The sequence below is a fragment of the Pimephales promelas genome, chromosome 12 (genome assembly GCF_988280905.1).
Source record: "Pimephales promelas chromosome 12, fPimPro1.hap1.1, whole genome shotgun sequence".
In the NCBI taxonomy this organism is placed as follows: Eukaryota; Metazoa; Chordata; class Actinopteri; order Cypriniformes; family Leuciscidae; genus Pimephales; species Pimephales promelas.
In genome coordinates, this window is record NC_142780.1 from 13,160,156 (window position 1) to 13,183,847 (window position 23,692).

Consider the following 23,692-nt stretch of genomic DNA (forward strand, 5'->3'; position numbering starts at 1 on the left):
ACACAGCCCATTCTCACCCCCAAGGCGTCACCTAACTGACGCCTTGGGAAGCATTTGACCATGCTTCAATATCTGACGCTTTAGGCGCCCTTTAGCGTCAGTTAGATGACGCCCTAGGATCGCGTGTACCCTACCCCCACCCCACACCTACACCTAACCGCGTCCTCTAACTGACGCTTTCCTTTAGCGTCAGTTAGATGACACCATAGGATCGCGTCATGTAAGTGACGCTAAAGGGCGCCTAAAACGTCAAATATTGAAGCATGGTCAAAGGTGACGCCTTGGGGTGAGAATGCGTTGGGGCACAATGATTACAGGGAACAGCTGAGTGCCATGAACAGTAGACAAGGATTGTGGGGAATGCAGCTCATGAAAGAATGACACCATTGGGAAGAGGACCTCTAGTGGATACCCAGGGAAACACAAACCAGACAATGTGACTCAATGAACATCATGCCCCATTCTGTCGACCACTAATGTTCAAAAGGCTGCTCTAAGAGCATGATTAGTGCTGATACAGAGACCTGAACCATAAACCAATAGTCAAGAATTGTCATGTCCATTGGAGTACCATAATTTGCATCAATCAATGATGTACACTTAGTGTCATATTTCAGTTAGATCCTAATCAGACATGTGACACCAATATACTGTATGTCTTTCTAATAAACTCTAAAACATTTTTTATAAAAAAAATTATATCACACCCTTAAAAAAATCATATATGAAGTGATGTGTGGCTAACTTAACCAATAATAATGTGCATGCTATTGTATTGCCTGTGATGGCTCTCCAATCACATGGCAGTTGCTTCAATACATTTAGGGGTGTGGTCCTGGTCAAGACAATCTCCTGAACTCCAAACTGAATGTCAGAATGGGAAAGAATGGTTTTAAGTGTGGCATGGTTGTTGGTGCCAGACGGGCCGGTCTGAGTATTCAACAATCTGCTCAGTTACTGGGATTTTTACGCACAATCATTTCTAGGGTTTACAAAGAATGGTGTGAAAAGGGAAAAACATCCAGTGTGCGGCAGTCCTGTGGGCGAAAATGCCTTGTTGATGCTAGAGGTCAGAGGAGAATCGGCCGACTGATTCAAGCTGATGGAAGAGTAACTTTGACTGAAATAACTCGTGAAATCAGAAAGTGAAATAAAAAAAAGAACATGGCCTGTTTTGTCAGTCGTTTATTCAAAGAATATTTGCAATCTTTGGAATTAGAAGATACAAATGATACATCAGATCTTTCGCAACAGTTTACAGCAACTTTTACTGTACACAGATCATCCTGTAATATTCTGCTTCTAGCAACGCTACACATTTATTGTTCATAAATCAATTGTTTTCCCCACATGCGCATCCATATACACAAAATATAACATTTTATTTTATAAACATGTAAAAAGACTGTGCAAACTTATATATATGACAAATCCCATCAAGGCTATACAATTCAACCTCAGAAATGATTCCAAAAACAATATTTATCATATTTATTAATAGTCATGCATAAACAATTTTATCATGCATTTTCCATTTATTGTTTTTCTTTAAATAATGCTTGTGTTTATGCTTCTTTTCTGATTGTGGCAACAACAACAACAAAATGTACTTTAGAAACCAATGAATACATTTACTGAAAGTTGATGACACTGGTATGTCAAGTCATCTGTGGAGAGTTCCAGTAAGCAATAGACATATAAAGAACACAATGTAAAAAATGAGGAAAAGCACTAAACAAATAAGAGTTTGACATTTTACTTCTCACACAGATTTGGTTAAAAAATTTAACCGGTTTCACAACATATAAGCTCATTTACTGAAATACGTGACGAAATCTGAGATTTAACGATAACAAAGGATTGATTTCTCAAAAATTCAATGGGCGAATCATCATGGTGGTGGCACGTAAAGAGTAGTTGGGGCCTTTTAAGTAGTGCCACTTGATGCCATCAACTTTGCCAGAATTTTGCCCAGAGGTGTAGTACACACCATTGAGGTTTGATGGGCCACAGGCATCAAACCACCAGCCTTCAAAAGAACAGAGAAATTAGAGACATGTCATGTTGGGATGGCCAGAATCATACTGAACTTATCTCTAGTCTACAATAATTCACATTATGTCTTCTTACAAGTTAAACCTGCTTGGCAGGGTTGCTACTTTTAGGGTTTAGAACACTTCAAATAACTTAGACAGAGCCTTATGTTTATATCTGCAAGAAAAAGTCTATATTCTAATTTAGAACATACTGTATCTTTTTTTAGCATGATCATGAATGTAAGTTTATAGAAGAAATAATGCCCTCAATCTAAAACATGTTTGTATATTTTACAGTGGATATAAACACTTTGCACATACAGCTGTTTCTCTGTTTGTGTGTGTCTGTGTGTGTGTGTGTGTGTGTGTGTGCGCGCGTGCAAACGTGTGTGGTGTAAAAACTAAAAAAAGATAAATCAAATTACAACTTTTGCACTTTTATGTAAAAATTACAACCTATGCAATGCCACTGAAAATCTGTGACACATTTCAGAGAAAGATACAAATAAAAACTTTTAGACTTTGCACACACTTTTATATTTGGGTATGCTGGGTTCAGAATTAACTTATCATCACGCTCATGTGAAATAGTGCACATATGTCTTCACCTGAAGTGTCTCTCATTAACTGTTTTTGTAAGATTGCCAGGCGATCTCTCAGGTAAATGCTACTAAAAGAGCTATTGTCCAAAGAGAGCGTGCAAAGCATCAATGGGATCTCATTGTTGAAACAAAACAAGTTGCTCAAGTGAGGGTTTCAAAAAAAAATAAAAAATACCAAAGCATTAGAAATACCAAGATACACAATAAACAAAGAAAACTGGGTAGGGAGGCTGTCAAGAGGTTTACAGCAACTTAATAAGGATTGCATCTTTTTCCAGTAGCACCTCAATGCAGAACATGAGATCCACGGGGAGGAGTCGGATCACGATCCATGGGGTGGAGATGGGTAGGTTTAGGGTTGGGTTTAGTGGTTAGGCGTGGGTTTAGGGATCAGGGGGCGGAGTTGGTTAGGTTTAGGTGTATGTAAGGTGGGAGGAGTTGGATCTGGATCCGACTCCTCCCCATGGATTTCATGTTCCGCAGTGAGGACCATCTCTCTTTTTCTGGCAAGTACTGGTTTCTTTCTAAATGATCTCTACACCACTGCTATCGCGCTGCTTACCGCCTGTGAGCATGAGTGCACACTTGCAGATGCAGTTGTCGTTATCCATGTCTTTTGTGCTAAAGTCTGCCCCATTTATCACCAAACTGCTATACCTGCCAGCTGTACCACTGTAGCTCTTCAGGAATAACCTAAAAGAGAGAGACAGATAGTGAAGAAGAGAGTATAAATGTAATGGTGATTGTTTTAATAAAAACAGAACAATGGATCCAACAGCTGCGGGTTTATTTAAACAAGACAATAAAGTAATCTAAAGGACAGGAACTAAAACAAATGCATGCGCACAAACACACACATTGAAAAACACCAGACAAACACTGGAGATTGGGACAATAATAGAAAGTATTACTGCATCCTTTATTACTGTTTCTTTCTTTCTTTATGTTTTTATTAGCTGTCAGTATCAGTTATTTGTTGTTCATGGTACCCAATGCACAGCAAACAGCACCATTGTTGAGCATGTCAAGTTAAAAACCTGTCCAGTTTATGGGTTAAACTATAATACTGTAGTGGAGCACAGTCAATAGAATAGATGCTGTCTCATCTTCAAAAAGGTGGTGCTCATGCAAGGGGGTAATCCATCGACTGGAAGTTGAAGCCGACCGGGAGCTGCCATCTTGTAGCAGAACTTCACTTGCGTTAGCATTCCCATTGACTCCCATTCATTTTGGCGTCACTTTGACAACGAATAACTTTACATCGGAGGCGTTTGAAGACCCCATTTGTCCATTATTTATTTCTAAAGAAACATGACAATGTATAAAATGCTCCATTACCTTGTAGCTTATGTTATGGCCCCGTAGAAGCAGTTTTAGTGAAAGTAGGCTAACGATTGCGTCATAACCACGCGACTCTGTCGCACTGTCGCACAGTAGAGAGATTACCGTATGGACAGGAGAAGAAGCTCGCGGGCAATCGGGGAAACGTGGAGGCAAAATGACAAAATAATTAATCAGAATACCTAGCAAAATTGTCTCCTCCTCGCTCATGGACAGCTCCTATTCACAGTCTCCGCCTCTGCAGTTTTGGAAGGGAATGATTCAGATTTCTCATGCCACAGCACTAGAAGACAGACGGGTTGCTCTCGTCACATCTACGAAGTCAAGCTCTGTTTGAGTCTGCGCGTCAGGGACGGAAGTGCTAATCGCCAAAAACGGGCTTCAATCGCCTCAAGAGAGTTCAAATGAGATGGCTCTGTCCATTTCTTTTACTGTCTATGTGCTCATGTCATGAGCTGCTACAAAACAACAATACACAAAGATGTCTGACTGATGCAGAAAATTGTGAAAAGGTGTCTTTTGTAAACGGTCCACAACTTTTAAAAATGCATCTCGAGACACATTCCTGCGTTGTGTCTAGTTTTGACAGTGTATTGTGTAAACAGCACCATAAAGAGACACACAAAATGTTCATAATCTCTCAAAACTGAGGATAAATAAACAACACTAAAGCTAAATTGAATGATTGAATGTTTGTTCTCTGAGATAAGGATGTGAGTTTGATCAAGCAGCACAATGTACTTGGTATGGGGTTTGAAAGGAATGGTTCACTTTGAAATTAAAGAGCACCTATCATGGATTTTTGAAAATGACTGTTCATGTGGTGTGGAATATAGCTCTAAGGGAATGAAAACATCCTGCAAAGATTTATATTTGAAAGTGCACCGGATATAAAGTTATTGTCTTTCAAAAGTGAGAGTCGACTCTGAGTCTATGAAATGAATTGTTTTTGAAACGAGTCATTAGCTGGTTCGTAGTGACGTAGATACATACTGTCCGCGCCCAGTTACTGCACGCGCAGACGGAAGTGTAAACTTGAAGTCTACACATTCAAATACTTTATCATAGCATCATGTCGAGAATACACTGTGTTCTACAATGCAAAGATAGTTCAGCCACTTTGTTTTCATTTACCAGGGACGAGCATGTGAAGAATCTGTGGTTAGAGTTCATATTTGCAACGATACCACAACAGTATAGCCCAATTGTGTTCTCATCATTTTATTGACGAATCGTTCAAAAACATAAATGAATTCAAATGTGGATTCGCAAGCGGTTGTTCCTGAAGGAGGGCTCAGTAACCTACTTACCCAGTGTATATGGATCAGCTTCCTCCTTCGAATCACAACCTGTAAGTATTATTATTAATTGTTGCTTTTATGGGTTTTGAACGTTGCGTCGGGGCGTGAGGCAGTATGTGCGCGTGTATGTATCTGTGCATGTGTGTGTAAGTTACGCTCAGCGCAGCTTCTAGGTCTCCAATGATGTCAATTTTTTTTAAATATGTGAAATGTTTGTCGCTGTTATGTCATAAAGAATAGAGTGTCTTGTAGTACTGCAGTGATTTATAAATATGTTTATGCGTTATGCTAACAAACAATAGCTGACTGGGTCTGTCATCTGACCAATCACTGCTGATTAGCGTCACGCAAAGGAGTGGTTCGGAAAAATGAGTCGTTGTTCGAATCATTTGGGAGTCGGTGAGCAAATCAGTTAAAAATAAATGCATATTATAAGACAAATAAAGTGTTTTTTATCCTTGCATGCATGTTAAACTGTGTTTGGGAACTCCTAAAACAAAAATAGGAACATTTCAAATGCTATGATAGGGGCTCTTTAATTTTTGATATGTTTTAGCTTACCTCAAGGGCATCCAAGATGTAGGTGTCTTTGTTTCCACAGTATTTTCAATTTTGAAATTTTTAGGTCAAACCGTTCTTGCCTGTCAGTCATATAATGGAGATTTATGGGGTCCACCTCAAAGAACATGCACAGAGAAGTCTAAATTAAACATGATTTAATTACTCGTGAATGTAAGTACACATTGATGGCCTAAGACACGAAACGAGCGGTTTGTATGAGAAAACGAACAGCATTTATATCGTTTTTACCTCTTGTAATCACAGTCACGTCCAAGTACTCTGAGGGTGAGGGCAGTTCTTTCTGCGCAAGCACCGGAAAGCCCCGGAAGTGATCTCTCGCCTGTGTACGTCACGCATTGTTTACACAGAGATTTGAGAAGTGTTATCTTTCACTGTGAAGATCTAAACATATTTAGATATAGAGGGTTTTCACGACGTGTCATCAATCTGGAAGTCGGCCGTTTTGGAGGCACAGAACATAAACAATGCCACTAAACTGAACGGACTCTGAACGGACAAATTTGGCTGACTATTTCTGCTGAAAAATGGTCGAGTTTTGGTCTGTACTAATCAGTCGCATCGGGAAAATACCTTTCGAAGAGTGAGTGCAAAAAACTGATGAAAGAAGGCGTTTGTGGTTGAGAGAGGCACAGCATCAGCTCATCAGCCACATGTGTAAATGAAGCTTTGACTATGGCTACATTCACACTGTCAGTCCAAATTCGATTATCTTTGTATCCGATTGGAATTTGATCTAAAATGCTCTCGGGCAATACGGCACTGACATTGACACTGATGGAGGGGTTTGCATTTGCAATAGTGATGTTTTCTTATTTAATTTTTACAACCGCCACGCTGGACTATCTTGCATATTGAGCTGCAGATCTGTTGGAAGCTGTTATGTAACGTTACAGCTTATTTCCGCGTTCTTCTCTGCGTCAGTTTCACATTTATACGTTTCAGAAATAATATTTTTCTGCTCGTCCGGCACTTTGCAACAACACAGCATTGTTTGTCGGCAGCGACTTTCAGCATGTCTCCTCTAACAACCACTGACGTTTACATTTTATGTGGCGTGAGAGTCACATACCACCAGAAATCCGATCGTTCAGACTGAAGTATATATCCTGGTATTTGAATAGGATTTCAAACCACATAAGGATGAAGCTTGAAACGGATTTCATGTGCTTTTCTGGGCTGACAATCTGAGCATAGCCTATGTCAGAATAAGAAATAGAAGGAAGAATTGCAGAGAAGCTAGAGAAGCTAACTTGTTCAGACCTTACCACATGTTAACTTTAGTTTGTCAAAATATTGCACTCTCACCTGCTTGATAAGTCCTTCTCTATATGATTTTGCACCTTCCACAGGCTTTTTCTGTTTTTTGTTTTTTGTTTTTTTGTGTAAAAATATGTTCAGTAGTACATAAACAGTGCAGTCCATGCTGTTGTTTACATCCGAGTCCATAATGGCATCCGGGTTACCGCCCAGAATGTGACGTCGACCGAAGCGCCTGTGCCTTCAGATAACTTGGACGTGGCTGTGGTTACAAGAGGTAAAAACGATATAAATACTGTTCGTTTTCTCACACAAACCACCCATTTCGTGTCTTAGGCCATCAATGTGTACTTACATTTACGAGTTATTAAATCATGTTTAATTTGGACTTCTCTGTGCATGCTCTTTGAGGTGGACACCATAAATCTCCATTATATGACTGACAGACAAAGAACGGTTTGACCTAAAAATATATACATTTAAAATTCTGTCGAAAAAAAGACTCCTACATCTTGGATGCCCTTGAGGTAAGCTAAAACATATCAAAAATGAATTTTAAAGTGAACCATCCCTTTAATACTATTTGAAAAAAAAGGACCATGAGAGCTTTCTAGCATTAAAGTTTGTCTTGACTGAGTTTTAATACATTTTTCCACAATACCTAAAGTTTTGCTTCTCACTACCAAGGTAAAACTTGTCGTACTGGGAGAAGGCCAGTTTCCCATCCCAGTCTGTCAACTCCAGTCTAAGAGTGTACTGCCTCTGATTGGTCAACTGGTACACCAACTCATTTCCCAACCAATGTTCTCCAGTAAGACTCCCAAAGCCCTGAAATACACAAACACACACATTTGTTTGATGATAGGAACTATTGATTGACTTCTACTGTTTAAACACAATTTTGTGACAATTTTTGTGTATTTCAGCACAGTCTCATCCCAAGACGTCATACAATTGACGCTTTTGACCATACGTCAACATCCGCCATTTTAGGGTACCCTTAAACGCCGGTTAGATGACGTTATCTAAACCTAACCCTACCCCAGACATAAACCTACCCCGTCACCTAATTGACGTTAAAGGTAAAGCGTCAGTCGGATGACGCCCCAGGATCGTCATCTAACTGACGTTAAAGGGTACCCTAAAACGGGGAATGTTGACGTATGGTCAAAAGCTTCAGTTGTATGACGTCTTGGGATGAGACTGCGTTATATATTTAGACAAATATTTTACAATTCAGAAAATTGATGAGGAATTGTATACGTATTTGTACAATCATACTAACAGCACCATTGCAGGTATGTTATGTTATGATCTGCTTACACCTATTAGGTTTGGGGGTCAACATTAACAGTGGTGCTTTACATACAAATAATGCTTTTTCACACAAGTTACATAATATGAACATTATGTGCGCGGTGCTCTGTAGTTTTTATTCAGTTCTGTCATGACAACTCTCCGGAGATTGGTACGGTAATGGAGATTGGCATGGTAATGATTACACAGTCTCATCCCAAGATGTCATATATTGTAACTGACGTTTTGGGACGTCTATTGACCATACGTCAACATCCGCCTTTTTAGGGTACCCTTAAATGTCGATTACATGACGATCCCGGGCCGTCATACTACTGACGCTTTACCTTTAACGTCAGTTAGGTGACGGGGTAGGTTTAGGTCTGGTGTAGGGTTAGGATCCGATAACGTCATCTAACCGACGTTTAAGGGTACCCTAAAAAGGCAGATGTTGATGAATGGTCAAAAGACCATATTTTTATAATTCTTAGAATATTTAGTTAGTGTTTGACAAATATATACAGTATATATATATATACACCTAATAGGATTTGTTTTGAAACAGCTGCCGCATTGTATCATGGAGATATTACCGATAACAGGATCAGAATAGTGAAAATTGGCTTGCTCACACAACAGGAAAATCATGTCCTCTCGATGAGTCAAATCAAGATGGCAACTGCATCTGCCTCTTTGCGTGTGCCAGACCAGTTATGCCAGGCCTCGATCAGCATTGCTAATAAGTACAAACCAAACTTGTGATTTGTTCTTTCAATACCCTTTGCACATGCTGAACTGCACTGCTGGCTTGCTTTGTTCAAAAATGATGTTCCTTCATGATTTTAATAAGGCCTCGTTCATACTACCGCACACTATCAGAACTTGCATGTAACAAAATTTATTAGCAAAATTTCGATCATGCCTGATGAAGGTCGTGAGGCCGAAACGTTGCTAATAAATTTTGCATGCAAGTTCTGATAGTGTGCAGGAGTTCCTTGTTTGCAGATTGTCGACCGATCTTGTTTGGACGTTTTTTCCTACGCACCTATTATCTGCAGGTGTGCGATGGTTTTTTTGTTAATTGATTCAGAGTAATAAATCTAGAATCCAAGAACATTTATTGCCATTTCAGATGTGTCTTGATAAATTATTTGTTTCACTCCATGGGACTGCTTGTTACCATCTTATATTCTTCCCAGGTTCTGTGGAAGTCCAGCGTTCCATCTTTCCTCGATTGTATGATGGTCCAGCCCCCACCAGCACTATCCATGTTGCAATAAACCTAGTAGGATGAGATATAACAGGATAAGACAGCGGCTTCTGGCATTTATACTCCTCAAATTCAGAGATTTTATTTTCATAATTTTGAAAAGTGTATAAAAACCTGAGAGTAAGGCCGTGTGTCCACCAAAGCGTTTTTCCACGCGCCTGGCGTATGTTTTCAATTGTTTTCAATGGGAGCGCCACATTTTTGAAACGCCATGAGTGTACCGAGGCGCTGAGCATTTTTTCACACTGAAGCGCCAAGCGCCCAGCATTTTTTACTGGTCGCTGGGAGTTGAAAAATGTTCAACTTTGGATAAAACGCAGCGCTCATCACTGTCACTTTTTACCCAGTCGTCCAATTGGCCGTCCAATCATTGCATTCACAGCCGTCCAATCCAATCCCAAGGGGCGGGACTAAACCACACTGACCAACTGTCACAACATTCTTTCTGTACAACGACATCAACCAATTGAGAAAACTGAACAAAATGGATGAAAAATAAATTTTTAGTATGAAACAAATTATCTGCGATATCAGTTACAAGTAAACTGTGCTGCGGATATTCTGTATCATAGCAACGAAACGTCTCAACGGAAAAAACGATGCGCTGCCAAAACGCTCTCAAGCGCCCAAAGCACGCCGTCTAGCGTTTTCAGCTGGCTAAAAACGCTTTGTTGGACACACGGCCTAAGCATAGAAATGTATGTTTTTTTTTTTAAGGAAGATTGTGTTTTGAGTGGAAAATCGTTTGTGCACTAACAATGTAAAATTGAATGTGCACAATTTTCACAATTTTTAATGAACTTGTAACAAATTTTAGCCATTTGTTTTTACATAGTATATCACTCTTTCACTAATATGGGCACTGACCAGGTCAAATTTAATAATGGGCATGCCAGTGACAGCATTTGAGCTCAGAAATAAGTTACGAGGCCAGTGCAGGTGTAAGTTCTGGAGTGCAGCATTCACCCAGCTGTTACTCTGAGAGTTCAGCCAAGAGTATTTCCAGCTCTTGCTTTTCCTGAGTCAATACCTATTCCTACTCTGGTACATAGATATACTAAAAAAAACAAAAAACACAACACAATTTCTGGTTTATGTGTACGACTATGACTTGATTCAGTGTGTCATGGTTTATTTGGAGTACTGTATGCTCTACACTTTGGAAAAATTGCAAAACTTAACAGCCATTAATGTGTCTATGGCCTATTAATGAAAGTTTTTAGGGCTGTTAATTAAAACGGTAACACTTTACATTACAGGTAGTTACTATATAGTAATAACTATAAATAATGCATAATTGCATGCAACTAACCCTAAACCAAATTATATAAATTATACTTAAACGTATAATTACTGTAACAAGGACACCTTAAATTAAAGTGTAAGCATGAAACTTAACGTGTCATATCTTGAAGAAAAAAAGAAATGCATAGAAAACTAAAAACTTTAAAGTTAAATGTTATGCCAACTCATCCTATTGCCATTGTTACTATGTTATACTGCTCAAACAAATAGTAATTCTCAACCCAAACTCATGAGAAAAGTGACTATTTTAGGAGTTGCCATTTTGATTTTTAAGGGAGGGAAAGTATTAAGGTCAAACCCTAACATCTAAATCTAACTGACAGTGGTTTGTAAGCAGGTCATACAAAAATATATGAATGAGATTCATACGAATTCGCCAATTCGCAAACTCTCATTGCCACAAGAGTGTGTTGGTAATATTGAAAGTTCCTCAAAAAAGTGGTCAGATTCTGAAGGAAATGACAACAACAAATGGCTTATTTATAGTAGTCTCTGCACATTAAGGTAGGAGAAACTATTTTAAAACTAAAATAAATACTCAGTTTACCTAGAAGGGAAAAAAAGTTCTGTATAGGTACACATCCAACAACACACGACAAATGCAACACTATTGGCCTCACTACTGTAGTTCTGTTATCAGATCCCATTTAGACTGACCTTATGCATGTCTTGCATGCCGATGTAGATGGTGTAAATTCCACTCCTGTTAAATCCAGCCCTGAAGAGTTCGGCACAGTCTCTGTACTTTATCACATCATCCATTTGTTTGAAAACATTTGCACTGACTTCAAACAGGCATGGATAAAAAAAAAAAGTAAAGAATGTGTTAAAATTTTGCAGAGACAGAGAAAACAAACAGGTTTGTAAATAGGCAAGCGAACCAAACACAAATAACTGTCGTCATTGTCTTATGGATATTAAAATTAGATGTTTGCTCAATTGGCTACCAACTGAATCTTAAAAGCCTTAAGTGAAAGAACGAATCTCTCTATATATGATTTGCTCTAACTGCTCAGTCTCTATATCATGGAGGTTGAAGAGGGACGTGAGAAGTGTGCGACTCTGTGACTTTTCACAATATGTTTCAGATCCAAGTAAAACTTGGCAGCAAAAGAGGTTATTTATGGTCTGCAAGAACCCTGATGTGGGTCAGTCAGATTTGAAGTCTACGTAATGTAAAGCAGACAGATTTAAAGAGTTAAGTATGAGATGTGCCAAAACTGTCAGTGCAAAACAATACTGAGTGTTTGTGATCTAACGAATGTTTATCTGAACATAGACTATGGATTAGGGCTTAATTTACACTAGTGCTTATATCTGAGCAGGGTAGATTGTGGTCTATGTACAATTCCAATAGAAAGTTAATGAAATATGACGATGACACATAGTGATCAGATATCTTATCAGATATAAACATGAGTATACATTCATTTGGTAGCATTTTGGAAAAAAAAATATTTTTAAACGATAGCATGGAGTCCTGCACATGACATGCAGAAGAAAAAAAAAGATATTGTGGCCATGAACTAAGAATTCATTCACATGATTTAATTTGTGGCCATGTTCTCCTAATTCATTCTCTTGTTTTAGTTAAATCGTGGCCACTTTGTACTGATTTGTTCCCTAATTTTAGTTTCCTTGGCCACATGGCCACAATGTTGGTAAATTAAAACAAGGGAACAAATTAACAAGTTGTGGGAACAAATTCTCAAATCATGGCCATGCTATCTTGTTTATTTCCCCTGAATGTCATGTGCAGTACTCTGTTTTATAGATATAAAATTCCAATTTGTTTATCTAATGTGTGTACCTTCGTTCTTGGAGAACAGTTTCAACAGATCATTGATGGTACTATGCATTTGTAGTTGCTCTCGGTGGAGGGCGCTGTTGTATGTGACGACCTGCTCTAGATTGAGCTCCAAGCTCTGTATTGAAGAGCTCTGGGACGCCAGGAGTCTCTGAAGCTCTGTCTGCTCACCCTTTATCCAACCCAGTTCTGCATGGTGACGTGCCTCCATGTTAAGAATACGCTGCTCTAGAGTACTGAACACAAACGTGAATAGGACCGAGTTGCATTTGACAGTTACCAGGAAAAAAAGTAGAAAAGTGTCAAAAAAGGTGTCAGTGAAAAAATACCCTGTTTTGTCCCAAAGTTGGTTGATCTCACTGGTTTGCCAGAGGAGTTTGTTCTCAAGTTTGTTGGAGGACAGAGTAATTTTCAGTGATTGAATCTCAAGTCTAGAAGTCTGTCTGAAAACCTGTGATATAATGACATACAGCATTTGATGTGTTTTAATGACAAATTGACTTTCCAGTTTCATAAATCCCTGTGCCCATTAATGCACTGTAAAAAAAAATACATAATGTAAACTCCCAAGTGATTCCCCAAGAATACTTATTAGCCAATGTTAGCATCCCTTACGAAAAAGAAGTATATTTCAAGTTCATTTTATATAGTATACTTAAGTAATGTTCAAGTATATTTTTAAGTATACATAGTAAGTATACTAATGTCACTATGTACTAGTAGTAAACTTGTAAGTGTACTATTTTAATACCGCTTGGGACTAAATTGGCCCACTTTTAGTACATAAAAGTATAGTGTACTATAAGTGTAACAGTAAGTGCACAACTAGTTCATAATTATGTATCTCATGTGTACTGCAAGTGAATTTATGGGTATACTAGTAGTTTACTTTTTACTGTAATGCTTATACAAGTATACTTTGAACACTTAATTATACTTTTAAGTATTTCTGGATCAAAAGATTGAGTGCAAGAACAGGACAAATATACTTGCTTTTCTCTCAGTATAAGTCAAGTACACTTAAGAGTAATTTGAAGTATATTTAATTTTTTTTAAGTACATATAGTATACTTCTGAGAAGTACAGGAAAAATAAACTGAAAGTATACTTTCTTATTTTTAGTTTAAAAGAAGTATACTAATGGCACACTTGAATAAACTTCTTTTTCGTAAGGGATGTTGTGATGAATGTTGTTGGACGTTTTGGATATGCATTCACACCTGTGTCTCTGTGTCTGTTAGTCTCCTGATGTGTTGGGTGGACTGGGAAAGTAGCTTGGTGCCAAGATCCAGCATGGTTGTCATTTCATTATGTAGAGCAATATTCTGCAGGTGTGTTGTGTCTTTTGTCAGACTGTCCTTTACAAAGACCTCAATCTATATGTAAAAAAACACACACATGCAAAGAGAAAGAATGAATAGGAGCATTCATTATTCATTGTGGTCTTTGGTCACATATAATATATCTAAATACTTGCAGCTGTACTTTTGGGGGCAACTGTATGATATTGAATCAGCCTAGTATTGAGCAGCTACACACTCTGAATAATATTTTATTTATTATACTTCACTGTCAAATTTCTCAGTTTAAAGTGTGGGAACCATGATAGAAAAAAACAATGAGCAATCCTAATCGTAATTCCTCAAACACCCAGAGTATCATTAGTAATGTTTTTTTTGTGAAATACTTTTTAAACATGAGGCCCTCTACCACATTTTTATGGGGGAATGGGGATACATACTCAATTGAACAATTAATATTTATCTATAAACTTAGTTAAAATAACAAAACATCTGCAAGAGTCTACTTGGACAAAATAGACAAAGTCTATTTGCAATCCCATGTTGGTGATAAAATATAGATGTGTTTGTTAGCTCTGGCAACCTCGTTCATGAAAACTAAGCTCTGTGTGCAGTGCTTATGCAGACAGTTCCACAATATGATGAACTAAGTTCGGCTGGATCACTTATTTCAGTCTTGGCATTTCAATTTATCCCAAAAGTTCTGCATGAGTAAATGACTTGAAGACACATCTTCTGAAAAGCATGATTCTAATTTCTTTATAAAAGCGAAACATACCAGGAAAAAGCAGGACATGATTTCACAGAGAGGAACCCTGAAGACCTAGCCTGGCTAACGCCAGGCAACATTATTGAGGTCTGGAAGGGTCACATCATTGAGAATGAGTCATGTCTGGAAACCACAGGTTCATTTTCTCATATTTGAGGTGTGGTTTACAAATGCCCAGAGCCGTATTATTGGGTTCTACGAATGTCTATCAAATGCGCCTGTACGTAGCTCATAGCCAATCGGTTCAATGATACCAGATGACGTATGTAGAGCAACAGGAAATTAGACGATGAAGACGACGAAGACTTATTTTTAACTACAAAGGCAGCTTGGGGAAACCCAGGCTACTGAAGACCCACATGAATGAGTGTCAATGTCAGCAAATCTCTAACAATATAAAATACTTTGACCTTTTTATGACAAGTCAAGGCTAGTAAAATGTATGTGGTTTAACTGATGATAAAAATGGACGTTTTTGAAATTACTTTCAAAACTTTTTAAATTGGAGTACCTGTTATTACTCTGCACTTGATGGTATTAACTTTGAAAATGGTATAAAGGATTTTCAAAACCAAATGCAGCCAACGTGAATAGACTTCGAAGATCTTTTCACATGTTATCATGGCTAAGTTCAATCATTTTTGATCTGACACATTAGCTGCGTCGCAATTGGCTACATGCTTTGAAGGCTGCATGACCCACAGTCAGTGTCTCGACGAAGGCTTTCTCAAATTGAAGGCTCCTTCGAATGTAGTCAACAAATTTGTCTTTGTTTCCCTGGGCCCTAAAGGATAGAACTTGTGGATCCTTCACAGCCTAGTCTATCCCAAGACTCATTGTGCAGTGGTGACTGTTTTCATTTTAGTTTGTTGGAGTTTGTTTAGTTTGTTTATTTTAAAATGCTGGATTACACTTTTAAATGTAAGTATTGAGTTTCGACTTACTCAAATATCTAACTATAACCATAAAAATACCACAATGTGTTTATTTAGGAAACTAAGTTCACACACTCGTTTCTCTCAAAAATACTTCTACAGCCATTTATTTTACTTCTTATTTTAAACGTTCTGTGTTGTCTGTCGGTTTTTGTTTTAGTCTGTGTGATTTCTCCCACTGCCAGTTCACCCAATAGTATTTCGACACCCCGGGATGCCATTTGGCCGGAAACACAGCTTATCACAGTCTTGGAAACGAGCAAACAAACTAGGTCTCAGATTGCAGATTCCACACAACCTAAAAAGCCTCGATATCCATCTAAAAATCTCAATGAACGAGAGCATATTAAAAAGATACATTTTCGAATTTTCTCATTTCGTGAATACATACTGTTGCTTTTCTACTCTCCCTTCATCTTCTGAACACTGCACCATCACATGATTTGAATTAGAAAAAGAACTGTGATCACTCTTTTACACATAATTGACCCAAATGAGGGTCAGTTCATGCATGGCAGTCAAATTTTTCCATACAAGATTCAATAAACTATTTCATTATGAACCTTGCTTGTTGCTTTGTGTACAGTGAAGGGACAGAAAAAGGTGCAATTCAATCTACTTAAAAATGTGCTTGATTTTGTGCACCTGCTAGTAAACAGTTATCAGTCACAAACGGAACATTTACAAATGCAATGACCTTATAACACTTCTGCTTACTGTTGGTCTTCCATCACAAAGATAATTTGAACACATCCCACAGAGTACAGCTACAGTACTGGTACATTCTCTGGGTTCCTTATCAGCAGCACTATACAGTGTTTACGGGAAGAGATATTTTCAGCTGCTCTCAGAGAGATGCAGTCCAAGATGTATAAATACTCACTGCATTGAAGTGATAGCTTTATGTCCTCTGGGCCTGGAGTGTATAACACTCAGCTGAAGTGTTGTAACAGGATGTGTTTATCTAGTGCCCAGCATCCTAAGATTGTTCTAGCTGGAACAAATAGCCAAAGGCAGGGATTAAACAGGTCTCAATCTTCTTTCAGAGCATTTCAGTGGTTAGAGAGCAGGGGCTGTGGTGAGCAGATGGTGAGGACAAGAACACTTTTCAATGGGTCAAGGTAATCTAGACTCACTCAGATGCATTAGTGTATCATCTGAGGTAAATCATCTCAAAGATAGAGTTCTGAGGTGAGATGATGCAGATGGAAATTATTTTTTAAAGATTTTTAAAAACTTCTGTGGATGTACAGGGTCGATGTTTGATTATTGAGATGTAGGATGTAATTGAGTAGTTGATTAGTTCAACCAGTTGTAGAGTTGAATATTTGAACATGATACCGAGCGGAGGGACTGAGAGTTCCGTGCTAATAGTTAGTGATGGACTAGGGACACAGAAATGGATGACTAATGTAAGTGCCAAAATGATCCACGGCATGACAAGACGAGATGAAAGTCTTGGTCACTCGCATCTGGTGGAGGTTGCCTGTGAGAAAGAGGTGGGCAATAGTCCGGTCGAGGTGTCCAAGCGGCTTTGGGAACCAGCCTGATTTTATCCTCTGATTTAAACGCTCTGTTTGAAGGGGCATGTCTGCTGTGGGATTCAGTGTAACCAGCCACTGCTGTGATTGGCTGACGTGCTTGCATGTGTAATACCAACGTATTATATGTGAAACTCTCCTGAATACTTTTACTATATGTTTTTACTATTACAGCTATCAAGATTAACGAATCCCGAGAAGTTTTTAAAGTATTTAGAATCTATCCCATCACATAAAATGTTCCCGTGATGAGCATTGAGCAAGCAGATGACAGTGTGTTGATCGCGAGAATGAAAATCTTATCATTGCAACGCAGTTTCTGCACTCTCTCAAATGCTTTCACCAATGCAAACATGATGATGTAAATACAGTAAGATGATGTAAATACAGTTCCATCGTTGTGCAGTGTAGTGCGTCATTGATTTCATAACGAGTTGTCCAGATAAACTCACACTGTGTGGAAAGACAGCCCATTCTCACCCCCAAGGCGTCACTTAACTTAGCATTTGGACTTGCTTCAATATCTGACGCTTTAGGCGCCCTTTAGCGTCAGTTAGATGACGCCCTAGGATCGCGTGTACCCTACCCCCACCCCACACCTAAACCTAACCGCGTCCTCTAACTGATGCTTTCCTTTAGCGTCAGTTAAATGACGCCGTAGGATCGCGTCATGTAAGTGACGCTAAAGGGCGCCTAAAACGTCAAATATTGAAGCATGGTCAAAGGTGACGCCTTGGGGTGAGAATGCGTTGGGAAAGATTGTTCTTTGATCGGTTTCTGTAGCCTATATAATTTGTTCACAATTTAAATAAGATTACTAAAGAAATTATGTGAAGTTGATATTTTAGTCACTGGCTTGACTCTGATGCATTAACAGTATTGAACAATTATTCTGAGAGAAAGATTACTTGTCTGAACTTGAACAATTAGGCTACGCATCAGAAATTGTTGCTTGGTAGCTCGATCGATTTATTTTCAGACATTCAAGTTGAGGAAACAGTCTTCGGTGAAATGTTTGGAACATACAAAACTTACGGCGCGTTTCCAGAGAAAATCAAATTAACCCAATGTTTCTTGACTCGGATGAAGGGACTAAAAAATACTTTTGTGTTCATTTGTACATCCGAATACTGATTAACTGCCATGTTTCGCTTGTTTGCAAGCCATGATAATCTCTCGAGGAAAAACTCAAAATCAAAACGAGCTCGTGCGTTTGTACTGTAGCTTATTTTCTCATGGGCAGAGAAAGGGGAGGTTACCTTTCCTCCGTATCATGTCAGGGGAGATTCAAGATCAGCACGTCTGAGCTTTCATTTTCTCAACGGCAGACAGAGATAGCCAAAGCTCGGTTTAGACAGACATTTTTAGCCACTGAGGGACCATATACAGGCTAGGAGAACTCATATTAATGACAAAAAACCTCAGAAAGTGAAAATTTTATGTCAGGGGACCTTTAATAATAATAATAATAATCTGAAGAACCTTTTTACACTAAAACAAACCGTTTGTGCAATAGAAAGATTACATGAAAAGTTCTTCATGAAACAATAGATGCTAATGATGAATCTTTATTTTTAAGAGTGTGTGATCCATTCACTCTCCTCTCGCAGAACATTAAACAACATGTTGACTTACCTTTTGGAGCCAGCGGGTGCAATTTTCCATGGCAAGCTCCAGGTGTTGGATCCGGCGGTTTAAGTCGCTTTGCTTCCCCTGAGGAGATTCTTTCTGCACACTGTTACCTTCATAATTGCCATCATGCTTTTCTGGCCAGTTACCAGTTCTGCTCTCCTCAGGTTCTGGCAGTATGAAGGTATAGCTACATTCTCCATGCTGAACCGAGTTTAAATGCTGACTACTGCCACCAGAAACATCTGTTAATTTGTCCACAGGTGAATCTTCAAGGCTTGATGTCCTCACCAGCAATAGAGTCAGATGCAGAAGAACAGTGATCTTCATCTTTATAGTAAAGCAGGTACAGACTGCCAAAACTCCTTTTATAGATTAAGTGAATGATCATCTCTAAATAAATGCATTTAGGAAAGGTCCATCTTGAGATACATGGAAGACATTTTTTCCAGACTCTATTCCTGTAAATGAATTTACCATTAATACACCAATCCTCTGTCCTGCTCCAGAAGTAGAACAAGTGATTGCCACCTCTGCCTCCACCTCTGTGTGTGTGTGTGAGAGTGAACAGCAGGTTTTGTAGACTGTGTGTTCAGAAAAGACGGCTGGTCAGCGTATGTGTTTTAAAGGGGTCTGAGTGTTGTAAGAGTAAACTGCTGGCAGACTGTGAAAGAATGTGTGTGTGTGTGTGTGTGTGTGTGTGTGTGTGTGTGTGTGTATACCATGGTATGTTATGGGGACCAAATGTATCCACAAGTAATACCAGTAAATGCTGACCTTATGGGGACATCTTTGGTCCCCTTGAGGAAAAGCTTATAAATCATACTAAATGTTTTGAAAATCTAAAACTTCATAAAGTTTTCTGTGATATGCATATGTATCCTACAGTAGGTTAAGGGGTATTGTTAGTGTAGCTAGATGGAATATACAGAGTACATAAATAAATATACATACAATCATTACATCTATAAAACGTGAAAAACCCTGATCCCTCAAATTAACAGCTTTTTCTTAAACAATGTTTTACAATATATAATACTATGGCAACTTTTATTTATTTGTCATTATTCATAAGCCGCGTTTCCACTGCAGGAACTTTGCCCAGGAACTAACTTTGGGGTGGTACTCGGTTTGTTAAAACTGCAGGAACCAGGGTCTAAATGAAGTTTCAGGTAAAAATCCCCTGCCCCTGCTGCCGAGGTAGTACTTTTTCAGAGTTCGGGAACTTTCGGGGTGGGACTTGTGCGATGAACAAACTGATTGGTTCTTACCACTTGTTGTTCTATCTGCCCGATGGCGCGCGTTCATCCCATCCATCTCACGGTCAATTTCCGCTGATAACAAACGTTTAAAATACGCTTTGGTGCTCGTCTCTTTTCTGCTGTTTTGTTAATTACCTCGTTAGAAAACCAATCGCACACAAAAGCAGCACAGCTTGAATCTCCTCCATATACAAAATTCAAAACGCACTCCAAACTCAAAACAAACACACAGACTGGGAGGAGCAGTCGCACGCAGTTGAACGTCACTACATAATCTTCCCACTCAGGACCAGTACTTTAGTCCGCGGTGTAAACGCAGTAAGCAAGCGGTCTGGGGCAAAAAAAAAGTTCCTATGAAAAAAGTTCCTGGGACAAATAGTTCCTGGTAATTGCGGTGGAAATGCAGCTATTGTAAATCATTCAAATGGAATCTTAAACATTATTATACATAAACATCATTATATAAATAGAGCTTTTTGTCAATACAGTTTTTGGGTTTTGTTTTAATGTCAGTAAAAAGCAAGGGTTTTACATTTCTGTAAATTATGAGAATAATCTCATGAACTACTGTATAAAATTATTTTCCGATAAATAATTGCTCTACAGGGATGTTTCCTTAATTACTAAACTTTAATGTATCATTGGTGGCATGCCCAGTATAATTAATAATTATTTGAGAACTTTTTTTTTATTTCAATTACATGTTTCCTGTTCTTTGACCTATGAAGCAAAATAAAGATACATTTGGAAAACAATCAAAACTGTAATTATGTATTAAAGGGCTAGTTCACCCAAAAATTAAAATTACCCCATGATTTACTCACCCTCAAGCCATCTTACAGTATGAGAATATGACATTCTTATTCCAGATGAATACAATTGGAGTTATATTAAAAAAATCTCCTGGCTCTGTTAGGGTTCTGCCCTGGCAGCCTTGTCTGTTTTGTTGTGGTTTCATGTTTCTGTTTGTTTTGTGTTTGAGCACATGGCTCTGTCTTGGTCTGTGTTTCCCATGTGCTCCTCAAGTCCCGCCTCCTTATTTCCTTTTACCACGCCCCATTTTTTTAGTCCACGTCTTGACCTCGTTTCACTAATAGGCCTATTTCACAAAAAAGACCACCGACACTGGAAGTAGGGTAAACTCTTTTCTGGTGAAAGCGCTAGCACTTGCAGTGTGAGAACAAATGCGGAGATTAAAAGTGGTCAGCCTTGTTGCTTACCTTTTTATGTTTCAACCCAAAGAAGAAACAACCCTGTTTATCACTTCACAGCTTTTCGTGTTTTGCGGGTTTTCATGGAACAACTGGCAAGAAGTTAAATCACGCCAGACGCACGTGAAAGAGGAAGCAGATGTTGAAATGGAGTGTTGATGTCGAGGTTCCAGTCCAGGATTTGATCACATCTCCCTAAGGAGGGTGAACACCTCGTCCTTCCGACCTATTCAAACTAAAATTAAAACATGTATTATACTATTTGAGAAATGTAAGCATATTTACGGCCTTAAAATAATGAAAAGGGTAATTTAAAACCTAAGGACAGGGGGAAACCAACCAGAGCCCGCTCCAGTCCGTCCAGAGCCCGCTCCAGTCCGTCCAGTATTTATCCTTCCAGCCATAAAGGATGTTTCTAAGTTCATGGTTCTGCCCTGGCAGCCTTGTCTGTTTTGTTGTGGTTTCATGTTTCTGTGTTTGTTTTGTGTTTAAGCACATGGCTCTGTGTTTGTCTGTTTTTTACATTTGCTCCTCATGTCCCGCCTCCTTGTTTTGTTACCACGCCCCCTTTCAGTCCATGTCTTATCCTCGTTTCACTAATTGTGCTCACATATTCCTCATGTTCTCTGGTCCATTCATATTGTGCCTCTTTCCCTCATGTCTCTGCTGGTTCGTCTTGTGTACTTTGTGGGTTACGCCTGTCCATCTTCTTCCACTTATCCGGGGCCAGGTCGCGGGGGGCAGCAGTCTAAGCAGAGATGCCCAGACTTCCCTCTCTTCCCTCTCCCTAGACACTTCCTCCAGCTTCTCCGGGGGGACATCGAGGTGTTCCCAGGCCAGCCGGGAGACATACAGTAGTCTCTCCAGCGTGTCCTAGGTCTTCCCCGGGGTCTCCTCCCAGTGGGACATGCCCAGAACACCTCCCCAGGGAGGCGTCCAGGAGGCATCCGGAACAGATGCCCGAGCCACCTCAGCTGACCCCTCTCAATGTGGAGGAGCAGCGGCTCTACTCTGAGCTCCTCCCGAGTGACTGAGCTTCTCACCCTATCTCTAAGGGATCGCCCAGCCACCCTGCTGAGAAAGCTAATTTCGGCCGCCGGGTTACGCCCGTGTGTATGGTTCATCCTAGTCCTTGTTGTAATATTGACCTTTCCAGCTCTAGTGTATCATTTTGCCTTTTCCCTTGTCTTGTTCTAGTTAGTATTAGTCTATTGTTTTTTTCTTTTGATTTAATTTATATTCTAGATTAAAAATTAAGATTAGATTAGATAAAAGTTTAAAAAGAAAACTCGCACTCACTGTTTCTCCACTGCAAGCTTTATATAGAATGGAGAAATCCCGTGAGCTCTCCCCGTAGTGTTCACGCAGACCAGAACAACCGATCGTCAAATCCATCGTGCCAACTAACTGATCACAGATCAACTGATCACAGATAAACAAAGAACAACTCCAAAACTATACATTTATACTTTATAGACTTTTCTACATCACGTGTACACAGACTTATGCATTTTTAAAGTACACAGACTTCTTTGTTCACTCTGTCACACACTCCCCTACAAAATAAATGTCATCTCGACATTCTCTTTAAAGAGTCTCTCAGTTCCTTTTGTAAGTCACAAAAAAAATTATATTCAATCTTTTCACAGTCCATAACTCATCCCAAACGTAATAGTTCACTTTATGGAGAAAATCAAGAGTTTATCAGAAAGAACAGTCCATAAGCGTATCAAAGTGCAAAATTTGTAAAGAGGCATGAGACAAAAGTCCATATTTCCTTTAGATTTCAAGAGTTCAACAGCCTCTCAAGCCTACAGTCCATAAGGCAAAATGTCTCTTTTTTTCCTCAACATTTCAAAGTTCAAAACTGTTAAAGGCAATATTCCTCAAACAAAACAGTCCATAATTTTCTCAAAGTGCCAGACTGTAACAGTCCATAATGCAAAGAGTCTTCTGGTTTCAAGCTCACAATCTCATATGAACCTTAACCGGTCATTGTCCTTATTTAGTGGACTCTATACATCAATGGCAACTAGTATCAATATTGCTGAACAGGTGGCACCCAAGTCGACAGACATTGTGCAGGCATGTAAAGTAAGTTCGGTTGTGGTGCTTGCAAAACCCCATTTAGTTGCTTGACACCATAAGACGGTGTACCAAGTTCATCATAGGTTAGTACTCTTGGTGGGTATCTTTCCCTTTTAGGCAGCTAGTAATTTTGCTCTCTTTTACTCCCCTGATCACTTT

General features: G+C 39.0%; 1 protein-coding gene across 1 annotated transcript; it reads right to left on the reverse strand.

The window, feature by feature from the left end:
- Positions 1–1,740: 1,740 nt before the first annotated feature.
- On the reverse strand, positions 1,741–19,596 carry LOC120495106 (angiopoietin-1). Its single transcript, XM_089117521.1, has 9 exons — positions 18,979–19,596; positions 14,018–14,173; positions 13,127–13,248; positions 12,801–13,033; positions 11,648–11,775; positions 9,596–9,697; positions 7,781–7,947; positions 3,201–3,331; positions 1,741–2,029 (listed from the first exon to the last, which is right to left on the reverse strand). The coding sequence occupies exons 1-9, from the start codon at positions 19,300–19,302 to the stop codon at positions 1,869–1,871; spliced, it is 1,524 nt and encodes a 507-aa protein (XP_088973647.1). The 5' UTR covers positions 19,303–19,596; the 3' UTR covers positions 1,741–1,868.
- Between the last annotated feature and the right edge of the window lie 4,096 nt (positions 19,597–23,692).